The following is a 16,842-nucleotide window of genomic DNA, read 5'->3' as shown; positions in this document are numbered from 1 at the left end:
TTCAACTTGACTCCCCTCTGTTATAAGCCACACACGTACAACAAACTAATGTCACAGTGGTATCGTGTACTGTAATCGAATGTAGCCCAAGTTATTACCTGTTAAACAGTAGACAGCACACGCGGTGTTCATCTAATAAGGATCTCCATCGCTAGCAAATAATAACCTTTGCAGATTTCAATTCAGTGCAGTTCCAGCCACGTTTTCAACGCTCTTTCTGTTCTTAAACGTTACAACTCCGAGTGAACCACTTCAGACGCTCAGCGCGTGCGACAGGGAACTGAACGAATCGTTCAAACTGATTCATGAACCAATTCACTCGTTTGCCAATTGGTTTGATCAAGCCTTTGAACAGAATTGACTCAAAAGAATGAATCATTCGCGAATGGCCATCGCTCATTGCCCAGAGAAAAGTAGACGGCGCGTTTGGAATAAACTGAAGCATTATAACATTTATTGCATTAAGATAAAGTAACGAGAGGAGCGTCGCCCACAGTAACGAAGTAAAAGTACAGATTTTCCCCCCAAAATTTACTCAAGTAAGAGTATAAAGTACCCATCTTTAAATATACTCCGAAAAGTATTCGTTACCCCAAAAAATTACTCAAGTAAATGTAACGAAGTAAATGTAACTCGTTACTACCCACCTCTGATGTTATTGTACATTTGTGTGGGCACTTTTATAGTTGTCATTATAGGAATCTTATTGGGGTGAATGGAACTTTAAATAACAGCAACAACAACAAAAGGTGTCCTAAAGTGACTTCTCTGAAGTCCATCCAGTGCACTGGCTGTTACCCTGCAAGTAAACTACTGTCGCAAATCAGACAAACCGACTTGATAGCTGTTTTCACAGTATCTTCCCATTTTTCTCCATCTGACAGTAGCTGTAATGGAGTGTTTGTCTCTTTCAGAGTCCGCCTGTCATCCTGCTGCTGCACACACTGTCAGACAATGAGGGAGACTGGAGCATTCTCCCACTACTGCCTAAGTGAGCACTGTTAATACTGACATTACCAACATAGTGAAATCTCACTGTTAAAAAATGTATTTGTTTAATTTATTTTTAATTTTTTTGTTAAAATGTATATGTTCCATGTTTGGACTGTTGTACTGAATATTAATATAGTCGTGATTTGGCAAAAGTGTCTATATATTATAAAGGCATTAATTATAAATTGTATATTGTGAAATATTCATATTGTAGTACAACCCGAATTCCGGAAAAGTTGGAACGTTTTTTAAATTTTAATAAAATGAAAACTAAAAGACTTTCAAATCACATGAGCCAATATTTTATTCACAATAGAACATAGATAACATAGCAAATGTTTAAACTGAGAAAGTTTACACTTTTATGCACAAAATGAGCTCATTTCAATTTTGATTTCTGCTACAGGTCTCAAAATAGTTGGGACGGGGCATGTTTACCATGGTGTAGCATCTCCTTTTCTTTTCAAAACAGTTTGAAGACGTCTGGGCATTGAGGCTATGAGTTGCTGGAGTTTTGCTGTTGGAATTTGGTCCCATTCTTGCCTTATATAGATTTCCAGATGCTGAAGAGTTCGTGGTCGTCTTTGACGTATTTTTCGTTTAATGATGCGCCAAATGTTCTCTATAGGTGAAAGATCTGGACTGCAGGCAGGCCAGGTTAGCACCCGGACTCTTCTACGATGAAGCCATGCTGTTGTTATAGCTGCAGTATGTGGTTTTGCATTGTCCTGCTGAAATAAACAAGGCCTTCCCTGAAATAGACGTTGTTTGGAGGGAAGCATATGTTGCTCTAAAACCTTTATATACCTTTCAGCATTCACAGAGCCTTCCAAAACATGCAAGCTGCCCATACCGTATGCACTTATGCACCCCCATACCATCAGAGATGCTGGCTTTTGAACTGAACGCTGATAACATGCTGGAAGGTCCCTCCTCTTTAGCCCGGAGGACACGGCGTCCGTGATTTCCAACAAGAATGTCAAATTTGGACTCGTCTGACCATAAAACACTATTCCACTTTGAAATAGTCCATTTTAAATGAGCCTTGGCCCACAGGACACGACGGCGCTTCTGGACCATGTTCACATATGGCTTCCTTTTTGCATGATAGAGCTTTAGTTGGCATCTGCTGATGGCACGGCGGATTGTGTTTACCGACAGTGGTTTCTGAAAGTATTCCTGGGCCCATTTAGTAATGTCATTGACACAATCATGCCGATGAGTGATGCAGTGTCGTCTGAGAGCCCGAAGACCACGGGCATCCAATAAAGGTTTCTCTGAATCTTTTGATAATGTTATGCACTGTATATGATGAGATTTGCAAAGCCTTTGCAATTTGACGTTGAGGAACATTGTTTTTAAAGTTTTCCACAATTTTTTTACGCAGTCTTTCACAGATTGGAGAGCCTCTGCCCATCTTTACTTCTGAGAGACTCTGCTTCTCTAAGACAAAGCTTTTATAGCTAATCATGTTACAGACCTGATATCAATTAACTTAATTAATCACTAGATGTTCTCCCAGCTGAATCTTTTCAAAACTGCTTGCTTTTTTAGCCATTTGTTGCCCCCGTGCCAACTTTTTTGAGACCTGTAGCAGGCATTACATTTTAAATGAGCTAATTAAGTGGATAAAAGTGTAAAATATCTCAGTTTAAACATTTGCTACGTTATCTATGTTCTATTGTGAATAAAATATTGGCTCATGTGATTTGAAATTCCTTTAGTTTTCATTTTATTAAAATTTAAAAAACGTCCCAAAAAATTCCCATAAAATTATTATTTCTTGTGGAGTTACATTTTAGACATATTGCCAATCATTATGTGTATTCTTTTTTTTTCTCTGCAAACAAAAATAGTTTCAAAAGTCACAGGCCTGAGAGAATGATTTTTGCATGTAATTTTGCTATTTTATTTTGAATGATTCAATTGCGTGAATGATTCTGCGATTCACTTACAAGGACAGTCACTTTTATTCTTGAACGAATTGTTTTAGTGAACAGTTGAGTGACTTATTCATTAAACAGACAGATGTTTTTTTTTTGTACTAAATGAATTATTGTTTTTGAAAAAATCAGTTGAATGATTCAGTGACTCATATGACTCTTGTTCTTGCCTACTGGTATAACAGTGTAAGGATTTATTGTAAAAAAAAAAAAAAAAAAAAAAAAAAAAAAAAAAACACCACTAATGCACAGATTAATTATGAATGATTAAATTCTCTTGATATGTTTGTATTAACTAGTTAATCTTAATAATGCAGAATGTTTTTTTTTCTCCTTTAGCTTGTCATCACAGTTTGGCACAAACTCATCTTGGATCATGTTTCTAGAAGAAGACACTAGAGTGAAACTCCACAAACTTCATGAAGTCCTCAAAAAATTTGATCGCAGAAAAGTATGAACTTTTTATAATGTGCCGAATGTAATCAAAATTCATATTTAGCATTTAATTGATGTTCCACACTCAGCAAGAGTGGAAATAGTCTGTTATATTGTTTTCGTATCCATGTTCCATCAAACCTTTCTGTTCACCATGAATTTTAGCTATAGTGAGGCTCCAGACTTTTCCAATCTTTATGCACTAGCAATGTCTTAAATCACATCTTTAGAATCACTTTCAGAGCTATTATTTTTCCAGGTGATGAAATAAGTAATATTGTAAAACATAAATTCTGATAATTTCTTAGAATCACTTTTCACAATTTCAGCTGTCGATATATTAATGCAATTTGATAATGTAAAGCCATTTACAGCTGCCTGGTTTGTCAAACGAACTGTGCAAGTGACTTATCACAGATTTCCACTTTGTTAAAATTCAGTTTACCAGCGCCTTTTCAAAGTAACGTAATAATGTGAACTAAATTTTGATGATTCACTTGCACCGTGCATTCAACATGACAGGCAGCTGGTGAACACAGCGCTACCAGTAAGAACTTTTCTATGAATAAACCATTCAATTCATTTTTCCCCCTATGTAGTTATGACAATGTAACTGTCACTTAATGGAAACTTATTTCCACCACAGAAAAAAAAAAGGATAATTGTGACATTTTATGTAAAAAAAAAAAAAATTCTTGCTTTTCTTGTGGGAAAAGTCAGAACTGTGAGATATAAATGCAATTCTAAAGAAGGGAAGAATTATGAGATAAAAAGTCGCAATTACCTTTTATTTTTTTTTATTCTGTGACAGAAAAAAAACTGAATTGCAAGATGTAAATTTAAAGTTATGAGCCTATTATTGGGAGATATAAACTCACAATTCTGAGGAAAGAAAGTTTGTGAGTCAAAACCCTTCCATAGTCGCTAAATTATATTGCTCTATTGACTGTGTGGAGGAAACAACCTCAAGAAGTTTGTAATGTGTCTGACACCATCACATAATAGCATCTAAACGAGTGTCAGCTGTGACGCTGTGATTTAGCCTGAGATGACCATCACAGTCTGAGTGATCTCCACATTTTGTCCTCAGGAGTGGTTTCTTGGCAAGCCTCTACATGATGAAGAGTCCACCATCATCCATCATTATGCCTTCTCTGAGAACCCTGCGGCTTTCGAGTACCCAGACTTCTCTGCAGGATGGGCGCTTAGCATCCCTCTTGTCAACAGGTTAGAAAAAGACACCCTCAGCTGAACTGCTGTCAAAAGCAAATCCCATTCCAGAATGACATGTTTTTATAGATTATATATTTTACATTTTATTATTCATGCAAACGGTTTTTCAAAACTGGAATATTTGCATTGTTAAAGTGATGATATCTGATACCATGGTAGTTTGATATATACCATGACACTGAACAATTGCAGTAGACATGTATTATGGTGTTAACATAGTATTCCAGTGTACCTATATTATTTTTTGAAACCATGAAATGTCACGTATGAACAGGTATTGTGTGTATATTTTTACATTTTTATGACTAATCGGAGTTATTTCACATTTAGGTTGACAAACAAAATAGAAGAGGAGCCATTAAAATCAGACTTCACCATAGATCTCAAACATGAGGTGAGAATTTTTAAGGAGTATGTTTTGGGATGACGGTTGACTGTATTTATATGAAATTGATTCCATTGTCGATTAAAGTGTGCACTAAGAAAAATGGTGTGATTAAATAGATGAAAACTATCACCTTAGAAACATTACAAACACTGCAAAAATATTACAATTTATAGAGAACATTATGCATAAGTTTAATAAAGGATTCTTCCCATGTGGTCCCCATAGTCTCAAAAAAAACATTAGCTTCACTGTATTATTAGTGTGTTTGTTCTTCTTCAGCCCTTTCCCTGTGGAGTCCCCACAGAGCTGAGGACAGACAGTCTTATCATTTATAGAATACATCTTGAGAATCTCATTTTTATATATGGGAGATCTATATAAAAACAAACTAAAACAACTTTTTAAAGTACTGTAATCTTCCATTCTTCTTATCATGGTGCTAATGGAGTGCTGCTTTAAATCAGGCTTTACAACATTTTAGATCAACAAGGTTTTGTCATTTAGTCATTGTCAACTTTTAACTGTTTCAATGGGAACTGTGCTGTTTTGGACCCCTTTGACTTGAAACAACTGAAACATTCTTTAAAGTATCTAATTTTGTGTTCCACAGAAGAAAGAAAGAGATAGAGGTTTGGAGCAACATGCGGATGAGCATATTTGCCGAAAATTTACTCATCCTCATGTCACCTGTGTCATAGATGAGTTTGTTCCTTCATGATTCATCAAAGCAGATTTGGAAATGTAGCTTGCTCACCACTGGATTCACTGCAGTGAATGGGTGCCATCAGAATGAGAGTCCAAAAAGCTGATAAAAACATCACAATAATCCACTCCAGTCCATCAATTAACGTCTTGTGTAGTGAAAGATCAAGATGCTTCTAGCTAAAGTATGAGTTTATTATCCATAATGATACTGCAAGTAAAAAAGTCATCTGGTCTGAATCAGGAGAGAAATATGCACAGATCAAGGACCATTTACAAGCAAAAACAGTTCTAAACAAATATGTCTGTGGATTTTGATGTCAGGAGATAAAGGTGGATGGATTTTTTTTTAAACTGGATTATTGTGATGTTTTTATCAGCTGTTTTCACTCTAACAGCACCCATCGACTGTGGAGGAACAAATGGAGAGAAAGTGATGTAAAGCAAAATTTATCCAAATCTGTTTGGATGTAGAAAAAACTCTTGGATGACCTGAATATGTGTACATTATCAGCCAATTTTCTTCTTTTATGTTTATTTAAATTATTATTATTTTGTCCTGCAGGTGGCACTGTACATCTGGGAGGATGGAAATGGACCTCGACTCACTGGGGTTCCAGAGCTTTGCACGCTACCAGAGCATAATCCAAGAGCTCAGTACTGTGCCACCACTGTCAGTAGCCATTCACCACTGTGTGTAGGTTACCTCCACATCGAGCACTTAACACACCTGTCACACACACCTAATCAGTATGTGGAGGAGGTGCAAAGCTCGGGAAGAAATGATGAATGTGATTTGTGCTGAAATACTTTGGATAAAAGCACTTGCTAAATGAATAATGAAATAGAGTGTCAGAGTTTACACTTGAGTGACAGAATATCATATTACTTTAAATTTAAGAAGATTATTTTTTTGTTTGTTTGTGTTCCACAGAACAAGGTCCTTTTAAGATAATACTATTCCATTTGAGATAATAGCAGCACATTGATTTGATACATAATGTTTTCCTTTAAACAACAGCACATCTAATAGCCTTGTGTGCATGCAATATATATGTTCACATATATTACCATCAACTGCATCTATTTCCATTATAAATATTACAGTCTAATTGACTTAAAGTGCCACTTTGAGGTTTTAATTGTGAATATTATAATGTATTTTAAAAATTAAACAACTAAAATATTTACAAATAAAATATATAATAATTTATATCCCAACAAAATAATTAAGGGAAGCTAAATATTTTAAATAACAATGCATATTTTTCAACAGCCGGCTATTCAAAAGGGCAACAGTGTTATTGGGTCATTTCAGTCAGGACTAGCTGTCCTCTCCTGCCCCATATTTTTTCGTCACTACTGACAAAAACATCCGGATTCTCTTGGCATTAATATTCAGATCAGATCAAAGCAATATCTCTGTGAAGCAGTCCTGAGCACTTTTACCTGAGTTACGGTTATCGGGCCTTTGCATGCTCTCCTCAGACCCAGCATCAAAACCTCAACCAGAAATACACAGAAACACACACTGGCATAATATGGGACTGTAGTGTCTGTTGAAAGGTGAAAATCACAAGTTTGATTTGGAAGGGCAGATGTTTCCTGAGGATAAACAACCTCTATTGCAGTTTGTGACTCTTAAAGCTTGTATGCATGCTAGTAAAGATGACTAGTGCGTAAATAGTCTCGGTATAATACTATGGATTTTGCTGAAGGTTTGAAAATACCTGTTGTGATTCACAATGGCAAATTAGAAAGGTTTATGAAGGGTGACTAAACACACTAATGTGGAATATCCCTCACATTAATGCATGCCTCTAAAAGGAAAATCGTGACTGATGTGACTTCACAGGTTCAGTTTTAACAACAGGGACAGAATCATCACTTATATGATGCTGAACAGAGTGATCTGAGCTGTTGTCAAGAAATAAGCAATTAACAGGCAATTAAATAATACATATGTACTTGAAATTAAATGAAAAAAATATATAAATTTTTTAAGAACACAAGTTTCATGGCTTGTAAGAAAAAATATATTATGTTATATAATATATAATATTATGTTCTTTATCTGTGTGCTTATTATAAGAGCAGTACAGTTAATTCAATTCATTTATTGCAGTTATCTGCATCCTTCTCCGTTTGTAGATTATTTTACCCTTAATTACAATGTATAATTTTAAATAACTTAATGATGACTACATATCATTGAGAATTATTTAATCATTCAAAACTTTTCTTTTTTCACCTGTGTGTCCCCAGGGCCAGCCTGTTAAGAGCGACAACATCTTTGTAGCAGTGAAAACTTGCAAGAAGTTCCATTCCGACAGAGGTGAGTGGTGCGTTCCTGATCATCAGCGCTCCTAACACACACGGCACCACCTCGCTCTCAAGGGTCCTCCCGTTCTTCACAAGAGCACATGTCATGATATTGTGTGTCAGAGGCTGTGCGAAAAGTTACGTGTGGCTCCTCAAACCCTGCATGTCTTCGCTTCCCACCGCTCAAGTCTGCTGAACAGTTCAGCAAGCATCACTGTTTGACCTCTAAAATGACTCCGTATTGAGAGATCTTTGGCTGAGTCCCCCAGTGGACATCACTCCAGTCTTCTCTCCACTATTAGAGCCCTTCACGGCAAACTCTGGGCAGTCGCTAAGCACCAGGCATCAATTCAAACTTAATAAGACAGATAAAGTTTTGCAGTTTGAATTCAAGAGAACCATCTGGCAAGGACACCTCAGTTGCATCTAATTGCACCGATTATTATAATTATCTCTCGCGAGTCACTTTGAGGAGTTTTAAGGATGTTATTAGAAGGAGAATGATAATTTGAGATCCATCTTTTCACACTGAGGACAACTGAGGGCCTCATTTGCAACTATTACAGAAGGTTCAAACACTCATTGATGCTCCAGAAGGAAAAACAATGCATTACGAGCCAGGGGTGAAAACAGTTTTTCTTCTGTAGCCTCTGAAGGGCAGTACTAAGTGTAGAAAATATGATATTTAACCAAAATAAGTAAAATGTCTTATATCTCCATTCTGTTCAAAAGTTTTCACCCCCATCTCTTAATGGATGTGCTTTGTTTTTTTCTCTCTCTCTCTCTCTCTCTGGAGCATCAGTGAGCATTTGAACTTTCTGTAATAATTGCACACGAGTCCCTCAGTTGTCCTCAGTGTGAGAAGATGCATTTCAAAATCATACAGTCATTGCTGGAAAGGGTTAAAATACACAAAAATACTGCAAAACCAAAGTATTTGTGGGACCTGAAGGATTTTTCTGAAGAATAGCTGGCAGTTTAACTGTTCAGGACAAACAATGGACTTATGGACAACTTCACTAAACAAAAAACACAGCTGTGGATCTTTCAGGTAACAACACAGCATTAAGAAACAAGGGGATGTAAACTTTTGAACAGGGTCATTTTTATAAATTCAGCTGTTATTTTCTCTTGTGGATTATATGTAAACATCTTTTATATGAAATATCTTATTCAGATCAGTATCAAATAAACTATAACATGCATTTTGTATGATCCCACTTATTTTAGTAAATGAATTAACATTTAGCAGATTCTGAAAGTGGGATGTGAACCTTTGACTTCAACTGTATTTCCTGTATTAATTTATATTTAGATAAAACTGCTGCTGTATCCACAAGTCTTGTTATAAATGGAGGCTTCTGTATTACAGTCGGAACAGCTTGTTACAAATCTGATACTCTCTTAACTGCAGAATGTTGTTCTGCTACTGATGGTTTAGACATAATGGCATTATAATGGATTGCATTCACATCATGTGTTTGTTTTCATGGGTTAAATTTCATTTGAACTCCAGTATTAAAAAACGATATCTAAGATCTTTGATATCAAATGTTGATCACTCTCAGCCCTGGAAGATAAAGCAGGGGTGTTGAAGTATTGATTGATTCTCCCTGTTCCCATACAAAAGTTCCTGTGGTGAAGAAAACGTGGGGTAAACAAGCATCTCTGCTGGAGTATTACAGTGATTATGCTGATCCCGCTATACCCACCATTAATCTGGGAGTGCCAAACACAGAGAGGGGTGAGTTATTGAATACATTTTCATACTTGATATTTTCATTGTGTGTGAGATGTGTTGTTAAATAAGGTTTTGTACAGAAATATGGCTCTGTTGGAAAACTCTACACTTTCGTGTCGATCGATCGATCGATCGATCGATAGATAGATAGATAGATAGATAGATAGATAGATAGATAGATAGATAGATAATTAATATGCTATTTATTCCTCTGATAATAAAGCTGAATCTTCAGCATCATTACTCTAGTCTTCAGTGTAACATGGTCCTTCAGAAATCATTCTAATATTCTAATTTGGTGCTCAGGAAAAATTTCCTATATTGAAAACAAATGTATTGGTACTTTTGTAACATTAAAAATGTCTTTACTTAAAGTAATGCATCTTTGTTCTATAAAATGATACATTTTACTGACCTCTAAACTTTTAAGCAGTAGTGTAGGCCTGATACAAACATACGTACTGTACACTTTAAAACCTATTTGCAAAAACATTTATAATACTAAATAGAATGGCTAGCAGAGTTTTAGTCTGATGCTGCTAGTTCTTGGGTGTTGTCACGGTTATAAGTAATTTTATAATGTTTTTAATAGCATATAATGCGTCAAAATGGGAGACGTTCATTACAAAATGTTAAAACTTGACTATAGTCATTACAGTTATTAAAATAGTTTTTTACTACAATTAATGGAATTTATTTCAAATGTTTTATGCTGTTATATGATTTGTTAGAGTCATAGATAGAGTCATTTATTTATTTACCTTTATTTAACCAGGAGAAAAAAAATGTACATAAAACGTCTAGCACTTCAGGCTGGATCAAGTATTGGCTTTTTGGAGTCTAAAGACAGATTGAATAGAGGTATAGAGTTTTGGCTGTTTCCTGATGATTAGAATTAAATATAACAAGTTAATATAAGAAACAGTCAGTAAATGCTATGTGCTCTAGGGTCAACTTTCAGCATCTCTTTCTAATCCTGCCAAGTCAACCAACAAGCCATATGCTAAACAAATGCACGAGCACCTCCGTTTCCTCTCTGGAGATGCGTTCTGTCTTTGCGCTTGCAAATTCCACCATGTAAATAACAATTCCGCCATGGCAAGATCACAACTGGCACTTAAAGGGAATGGGAGATGAGACTCTGATTGCATGTTATACCCAAAAAACACCCATTACTTACTAAGAGAATAGGGACAACCCGTTTTTACCATGTGCCCAGGCTCACCTACTGTTTTCCCGTCGTTGAACTAGCAAAAGTGGATTCGGACACACCCTGAGTGCACCTGCGCCGTGCACTTTAGACCATGCGCTTAGATCATTAAAATAGGGCCCTAGAACTGGAAGTCAAGTCAGAATCACAAAGTGGGACGTACACCTTCATTTTCTCTACTGGAGACTTTCAATTTGCAATTATGTCCATTCGGCTGAGCAACTTATTTCAATAGAATGCCCTCTAGCACTCTCTTTTCTGCTGTTTTTTTTTTCAACACTCAATCAAAAGTAAAACTTTATTTGAAGTAGCTTCTGATGGGTCAGTTGTTCGTTTGATCACCACCTCTGTCCATTTTGATGTTTAAAAGCTCTTGGCGCATTCTGTTCCCATGTTCTCCATACTTGTTTATTTATAAGGGTGTTAATTGACATGATGTCTCTGACTAAGAACCCTCTTCAACGAATTCTATTTTTCTCTTTTGTTCTTGTTGTCAAATCATGGCAGGATTCTTATTTTTGATAGGGATGAAAGAGAGGGATCAAAGACATATATCTGTCTGTCTGTCTGTCTATCATCTATCTTTCTGTCTGTCTGTCTTTCTGTCTGTCTGTCTGTCTGTCTGTCTGTCTATCTATCTATCTATCTATCTACATTGACACCAGTGCGGTTTCTTCGTTCTACTAAGCGTACAGTTCCTTCAGGTTCTTCCATTCTCCTGACGGTGCATATTCTCTATTCAATATCACAATCTGATGCTTTGCTTAGGAAAACATTTCCCTCACATACTTGCTATCACATCATGTCTGCGATACTTATCCGAAGGGTAAAGGTCTCAGCAAAGACAGACAAAGTCAACTCGCCTCTGGGTATTAAAAAAACACAAGGTAGCTGGATTTAAAGAACATTGATTATGTTTTGAAAGGTGCTTGCTGACTTTTCTTGTTCGTTTCCAACACAGTACTTTTATCTGCTTGCAGGTCACTGTGGGAAAACATTCGCCATCTTGAGGAGATTTTTAAGCAATCACGTGCCTAATACCGATTGGCTGTTGATTGTAGATGATGATACTCTTATAAGGTAAGTCTATTCAGCTGTCAGTTTGTGTACATTTAGGCAACATATGCCTGTTTTCTGGAAAATGGCATGATTTTACAAGGATTCTGTGGTGTTTGTAGCAATTTACACGTTGGTGGGTGGCATAATGTGCTTGGTTCTCACAGCTTGCCCAGACTGCAGGCCTTGCTGAGCTGCTATGAGTCCAGTGAGCCGGTGTGTCTGGGAGAGCGCTATGGGTATGGACTGGGTCAGGGAGGATACAGTTACATCACTGGTGGTGGGGGGTGAGTGTCTTCTTCACTGTGAAAAAAAACAGCCTTTTGACATTATTTGATGTAACGATGTGTCCCAAACACATTTAAAGCTACAAGGTGAGTTATATTGGACACTTTTGTATAAATTTAAATGAATCATTAATCAGCTGAGAGAGAGAGAAACATATGTTTTAATTTATTGATATGGGATATTTTATTATGCATGCTTTTTTACTCTATTTTTAGATTTAGATCATTGTTGTACCCTTGTTGAAGAACAGTTATTCTTAGTTTAAAAACCATAAAAATAATAACACTGTTAAATGCAATGTTCCACAAATCTAGTATACATCTATAAATATTTATTTTCATACTGTATATAGTAATATTGTGATGCATACATTTACTTTTCATTTTCTTTTGTGTGTGTGTGTACTTAAATGAAATGGTTTTTACAGTAGTATTGACAATTTATCAGTTTTAGATAATTATTGCTCACAATTTTAATATTGATGTATCAGTAATTTGAAGTCCAAAAAACAATAGAGTAGTAAAATAGTGTTTTCAACCATTTAATTATATTCATTATAATAAATAAATATATAATTGAGGATCCTGTTCACTTTTTTAGTCCACATGTGACATGATTGCAAGTTATAAGTTCTTCCCAAAGAGTAAAAACGTCATACTTTGAATTAATTTGCTGCATATTTAAAAAAGAAACCATCCAAAAGTTAAATAATAAAAGAAAATTGTGACTATATAAGTGTGTAATCCTGTTTTAGATTCACAACAAATTGCATTATAACCATTTAGTTATATTTGGAAAAATGAAAACCTACCAAAAAAAGATGTTTAAGCTGAAATCTTTTTTTTTTAGAACTTTTTATTTATATTTTTCACAAAACAAAACACAAGAAACATCATCCGAGACAAGTAATAAAATAAAAATAATAATTGAAAAAAAAAAATAATAATAATAATAATAGGTGTTCTGTATACATATACATACATATACACATACACATACATATATATATATATATACATATATATACACACATACATATACATACACATACATAAACACACACATATATATATATATATATATATACATACATTTACATAAACATATATATAAAAAAATATTTAATTAAATTAAAAAAACAAATAAATTATAGATTTAAATATTCTTTAAACATGTGCCATCTTTGATGAAAAAGGTCAGTTTTCAATTGTAATGATGCAGTAATTTTTTCCCTTTTATAAATCTGTTTAAGTCTCTGTTTCCATTCAATTACAGTCGTGAATTCACAGACTTCCAATTAGCAGTAATGCTTTTTTTGGCAATTAGTAGTAGTACACGTAAGATATATCTTTGGTCAGCATTGTAAACATCAACTGATATTACATCCAGTAAGAAAAACTGTACATTTAAGGGAACTTCTTTTTTTACAATTTTCTCCATCTCTTCTTTAATATTTTTCCAATACCCAATGATTATTGGACAGTCCCAAAATATATGTGTATGGTAACCTATTTTACCACATTGTCTCCAGCATAAAGCAGCAGATGAGTCATTTACAGAATTTGAAGTAACCAGAGGAGTATAAAAATAGCGTATTTTAAATTTCCAGTCAAATTCCTTCCACTGTTGACTGTTAATTCCCTTATGGCACCTATCACAGAGTTTATCCCATAACTCATCCTCTATTACTATATTAGCTTCTTTTTCCCACTTTTCCTTAATATTATAAGTGTTTCCAACCATGTCTATTAATCTTTTATAATTTTTTTATAAATCTATTAGCCCATCTATCTTTTATAAAGATGAGAAATATGTTTACCAACAGGGAGGCGTTTTTCTGAAATTGTGATAAAATATTGTTCTATACCCTTTGGAATTTTGCCAATTCTTTCTTTTTCCTTATGGTTCGTGATGTAATGCCTAATTTGCAAATATCTATAAAAATCACTTGATGGAAGATCGAATTGTTCCTGAAGTTGTGAGAAAGACTTTAAGTGTGTTTCTTCAAAGAGCTGATTAAACTATGCCCATTGTGGGAAATATATATATATATATATATATATATATATATATATATATATATATATATATATATATATATATATACACATCTTCCTGTCCCTTTGATGTCTTCACATACCAAATGGTGTAAATACATAATTTGGTGTAAATTCAAAGAGTCATCAATGATGTTAAAATCCACTGCCATGCCGACAGTGTAACATTACAATTCACAGAGGTGACGACAAAGTGCACCAACCAAAGTTGCAAACTGAGCTCTCTAATTTGGCCCCCTACAGATAAATGCCCACATGTTGTGCAATTTGCTAGCATATTCAGAAACAGTTCCTGCAGAAAGGAGCTTACCGTAAGTGACTGTGTGGTTAGTGCACATGCAACAACCTCTTGTGTGGGATTCACAAACCTCACAATGATAAATCAATATTCCATATCACAGCACTCAATAAAGGTGTATTCAGTTGTTTTTGGCATCCTGCATTGGAGAAGTCGAGTATTCTGTTCTGCTGTGTTGTGTCTCCTACAGGATGGTATTCAGTCGAGAGGCTGTGGTCCAGCTGTTGGCGAGCGGCTGTAAGTGCTACAGTAATGATGCTCCTGATGACATGGTTTTGGGCATGTGTCTCAATGCTCTACGAGTTCCTGTCACACACAGTCCCCTCTTCCACCAGGTACAAAAAAACATACATTTTCATCTAGTCTAAATAAGGAAATATCACGGACCAAATAACAGGAAGTTAGGAACAGTAGTAGTTTCACTGGGTTAAGTTAATCCTATCTTTTCCTTATTTTCGAATTCTGTCTCAGGCTCGTCCAGAAGATTACGCAAAGGATTTTTTGGCCCATCAGACACCCGTTTCCTTCCACAAACATTGGAACATAAACCCTATTGCAGTGTTCAATAAGTGGTTGAAGAATGACAAACACACAGAAGGACTACAGAAAAGCACTAAGGATGAATTATAGTGTTTGTGTTTGTGTGTGTGAGAGTAGTAATGTGTGTATGTCTGGTCCGTGTCATCAGTGTCCGTCCTTCATTCTTCTTATGTTTTCTATATAGTGAATGTTGCACAAACATGAATGGAAGGATGCTTTCTGGTCTGTATGAATGTTCTTAGCTGTGTTTTTTTGGGAGTTGCATGTCTTAAATGTTTGTTGGAGAAACATGTCTGAAATATTTATATTACACGATTATCACAACCTGTTCAAGGTTATTTGTAGGTTTATTTTTAAACACTTTTGTTTTCTAAAAGATTGGAATTATTTGTGAATTATAATATTGGAATTTATGATAAACTTCAAATCCTGTTGCCTTAAATCTGTTTTTGCAGTGTCCTGATTTCAGTATTAAACTCAAAATCAGCTGCATCTCATAACTAATGAGACTGTCATGAAGCACTTGTGTTGTGTGGTCATTTTAGGCCCACAGTGGTGAACAGAGCCAGAAATAGTAACAAAAAAAATGCTTAAAAGTGAAAAAGAATTATGATGAATCACTATGAGGAACATTATTATTTGAAAGTTAATGATGGCTGTTTTGAAATTAATGTACTGTAAATGTCAGATGATGTTTCCATGGTGATGAGCATCTTAGATATTCTTAAAGGGGACATCACATGCTCATTTTTAACAAGTTGGTATGATGCTATCCAACTTTTTTCCTGACGTAAAAATGGGTGACGCCATTTGTAAATTCTATGGGTCTAGGTTCCGGTCTCATTTGCGTCCAGCTATTTTTTACTGTACAAAACAGTTTGTTTTGCTGCTTGAAATTGACAATTGATGTGTCCTATCATATTATTTTAATCTGTTATTTTAAGAACACATACTGTAGGTTTGTACTGTAAACAGTTTTACAGTTTACTGCACGTTGTTATTCTCCTTGTTATTTACCTATAGTGGCTAATGAAACAGAAGTATCACCCATAGGCTTACTTCCGCATTGAGAAAAAAGGTGGATAGGGTCTTCGTGAAAAGTCTATAACATACTTTGGTTAAAATGTCACAGTGGCAGTGTAAAACAACACACTTTTTACCTTGTCAAAAACAGCTCTGTTCACAGCGACCTGTTTCGTTGCATGTCCTTTGATAATGAGCTAATGCTCACCCCTCCTCAAACAATGGCGGACAGATTTACTAAGTCGTCCTTACTACGTTTCTGAAAAAATATCTTAATTTGCATTCCGAAGATGAACAAAGTACTTATGGTTTTGGAACAACGTGAGGGTGTGTATGTAATGACAAAAATTTCATTTTTTGGGCGAACTATCCCTTATAGGTTACTGTTAAAACTTCCTCAATGAAATGCTAATTACAAATTTTTAGGTAAATGATAGCTAGCTAGCTAGCTGGCTGGATGGATGGATGGCTCAAATGTTGGATGATGGATAGGTAAAAGGAAATATGAACAAAATCATGGCTGGATGAATGGATAGAAAAATAGATGTTGGGGATAGATACATGCGCTTTTGACCTCTTGAAATGCGCGGGAACTTCATTGCATTTTATCCAC

At 35.3% G+C, this 16,842-nt stretch overlaps 1 protein-coding gene across 3 annotated transcripts in view; it reads left to right on the top strand.

Moving 5' to 3' along the window:
- LOC132107855 (beta-1,3-glucosyltransferase-like) overlaps nucleotides 1-15,725 on the top strand; it is a 75,577-nt gene extending 59,852 nt beyond the window's left edge. The window contains exons 5-15 of one of the 3 annotated variants that reach the window (XM_059514157.1): nucleotides 915-991; nucleotides 3,276-3,387; nucleotides 4,462-4,598; nucleotides 4,935-4,998; nucleotides 6,260-6,391; nucleotides 7,960-8,029; nucleotides 9,647-9,760; nucleotides 11,948-12,047; nucleotides 12,191-12,262; nucleotides 14,857-15,001; nucleotides 15,138-15,725. In XM_059514157.1, coding sequence (XP_059370140.1) covers nucleotides 915-991; nucleotides 3,276-3,387; nucleotides 4,462-4,598; nucleotides 4,935-4,998; nucleotides 6,260-6,391; nucleotides 7,960-8,029; nucleotides 9,647-9,760; nucleotides 11,948-12,047; nucleotides 12,191-12,262; nucleotides 14,857-15,001; nucleotides 15,138-15,296 — 1,182 coding nt within the window. In that variant the 3' untranslated portion in view covers nucleotides 15,297-15,725. Of the gene's footprint in view, nucleotides 1-914; nucleotides 992-3,275; nucleotides 3,388-4,461; nucleotides 4,599-4,934; nucleotides 4,999-6,259; nucleotides 6,392-7,959; nucleotides 8,030-9,646; nucleotides 9,761-11,947; nucleotides 12,048-12,190; nucleotides 12,311-14,856; nucleotides 15,002-15,137 lie in introns of all 3 variants that reach the window. The other 2 variants (XM_059514156.1, XM_059514158.1) reach the window with 2 other exon arrangements.
- The last annotated feature ends 1,117 nt before the right edge of the window (nucleotides 15,726-16,842 follow it).

Source organism: Carassius carassius, chromosome 28 (assembly GCF_963082965.1).
Source record: "Carassius carassius chromosome 28, fCarCar2.1, whole genome shotgun sequence".
NCBI lineage: Eukaryota > Metazoa > Chordata > Actinopteri > Cypriniformes > Cyprinidae > Carassius > Carassius carassius.
The sequence above is the reverse complement of the archived record's forward strand: the minus strand, read 5'-3'. Positions and strand labels throughout refer to the sequence as shown.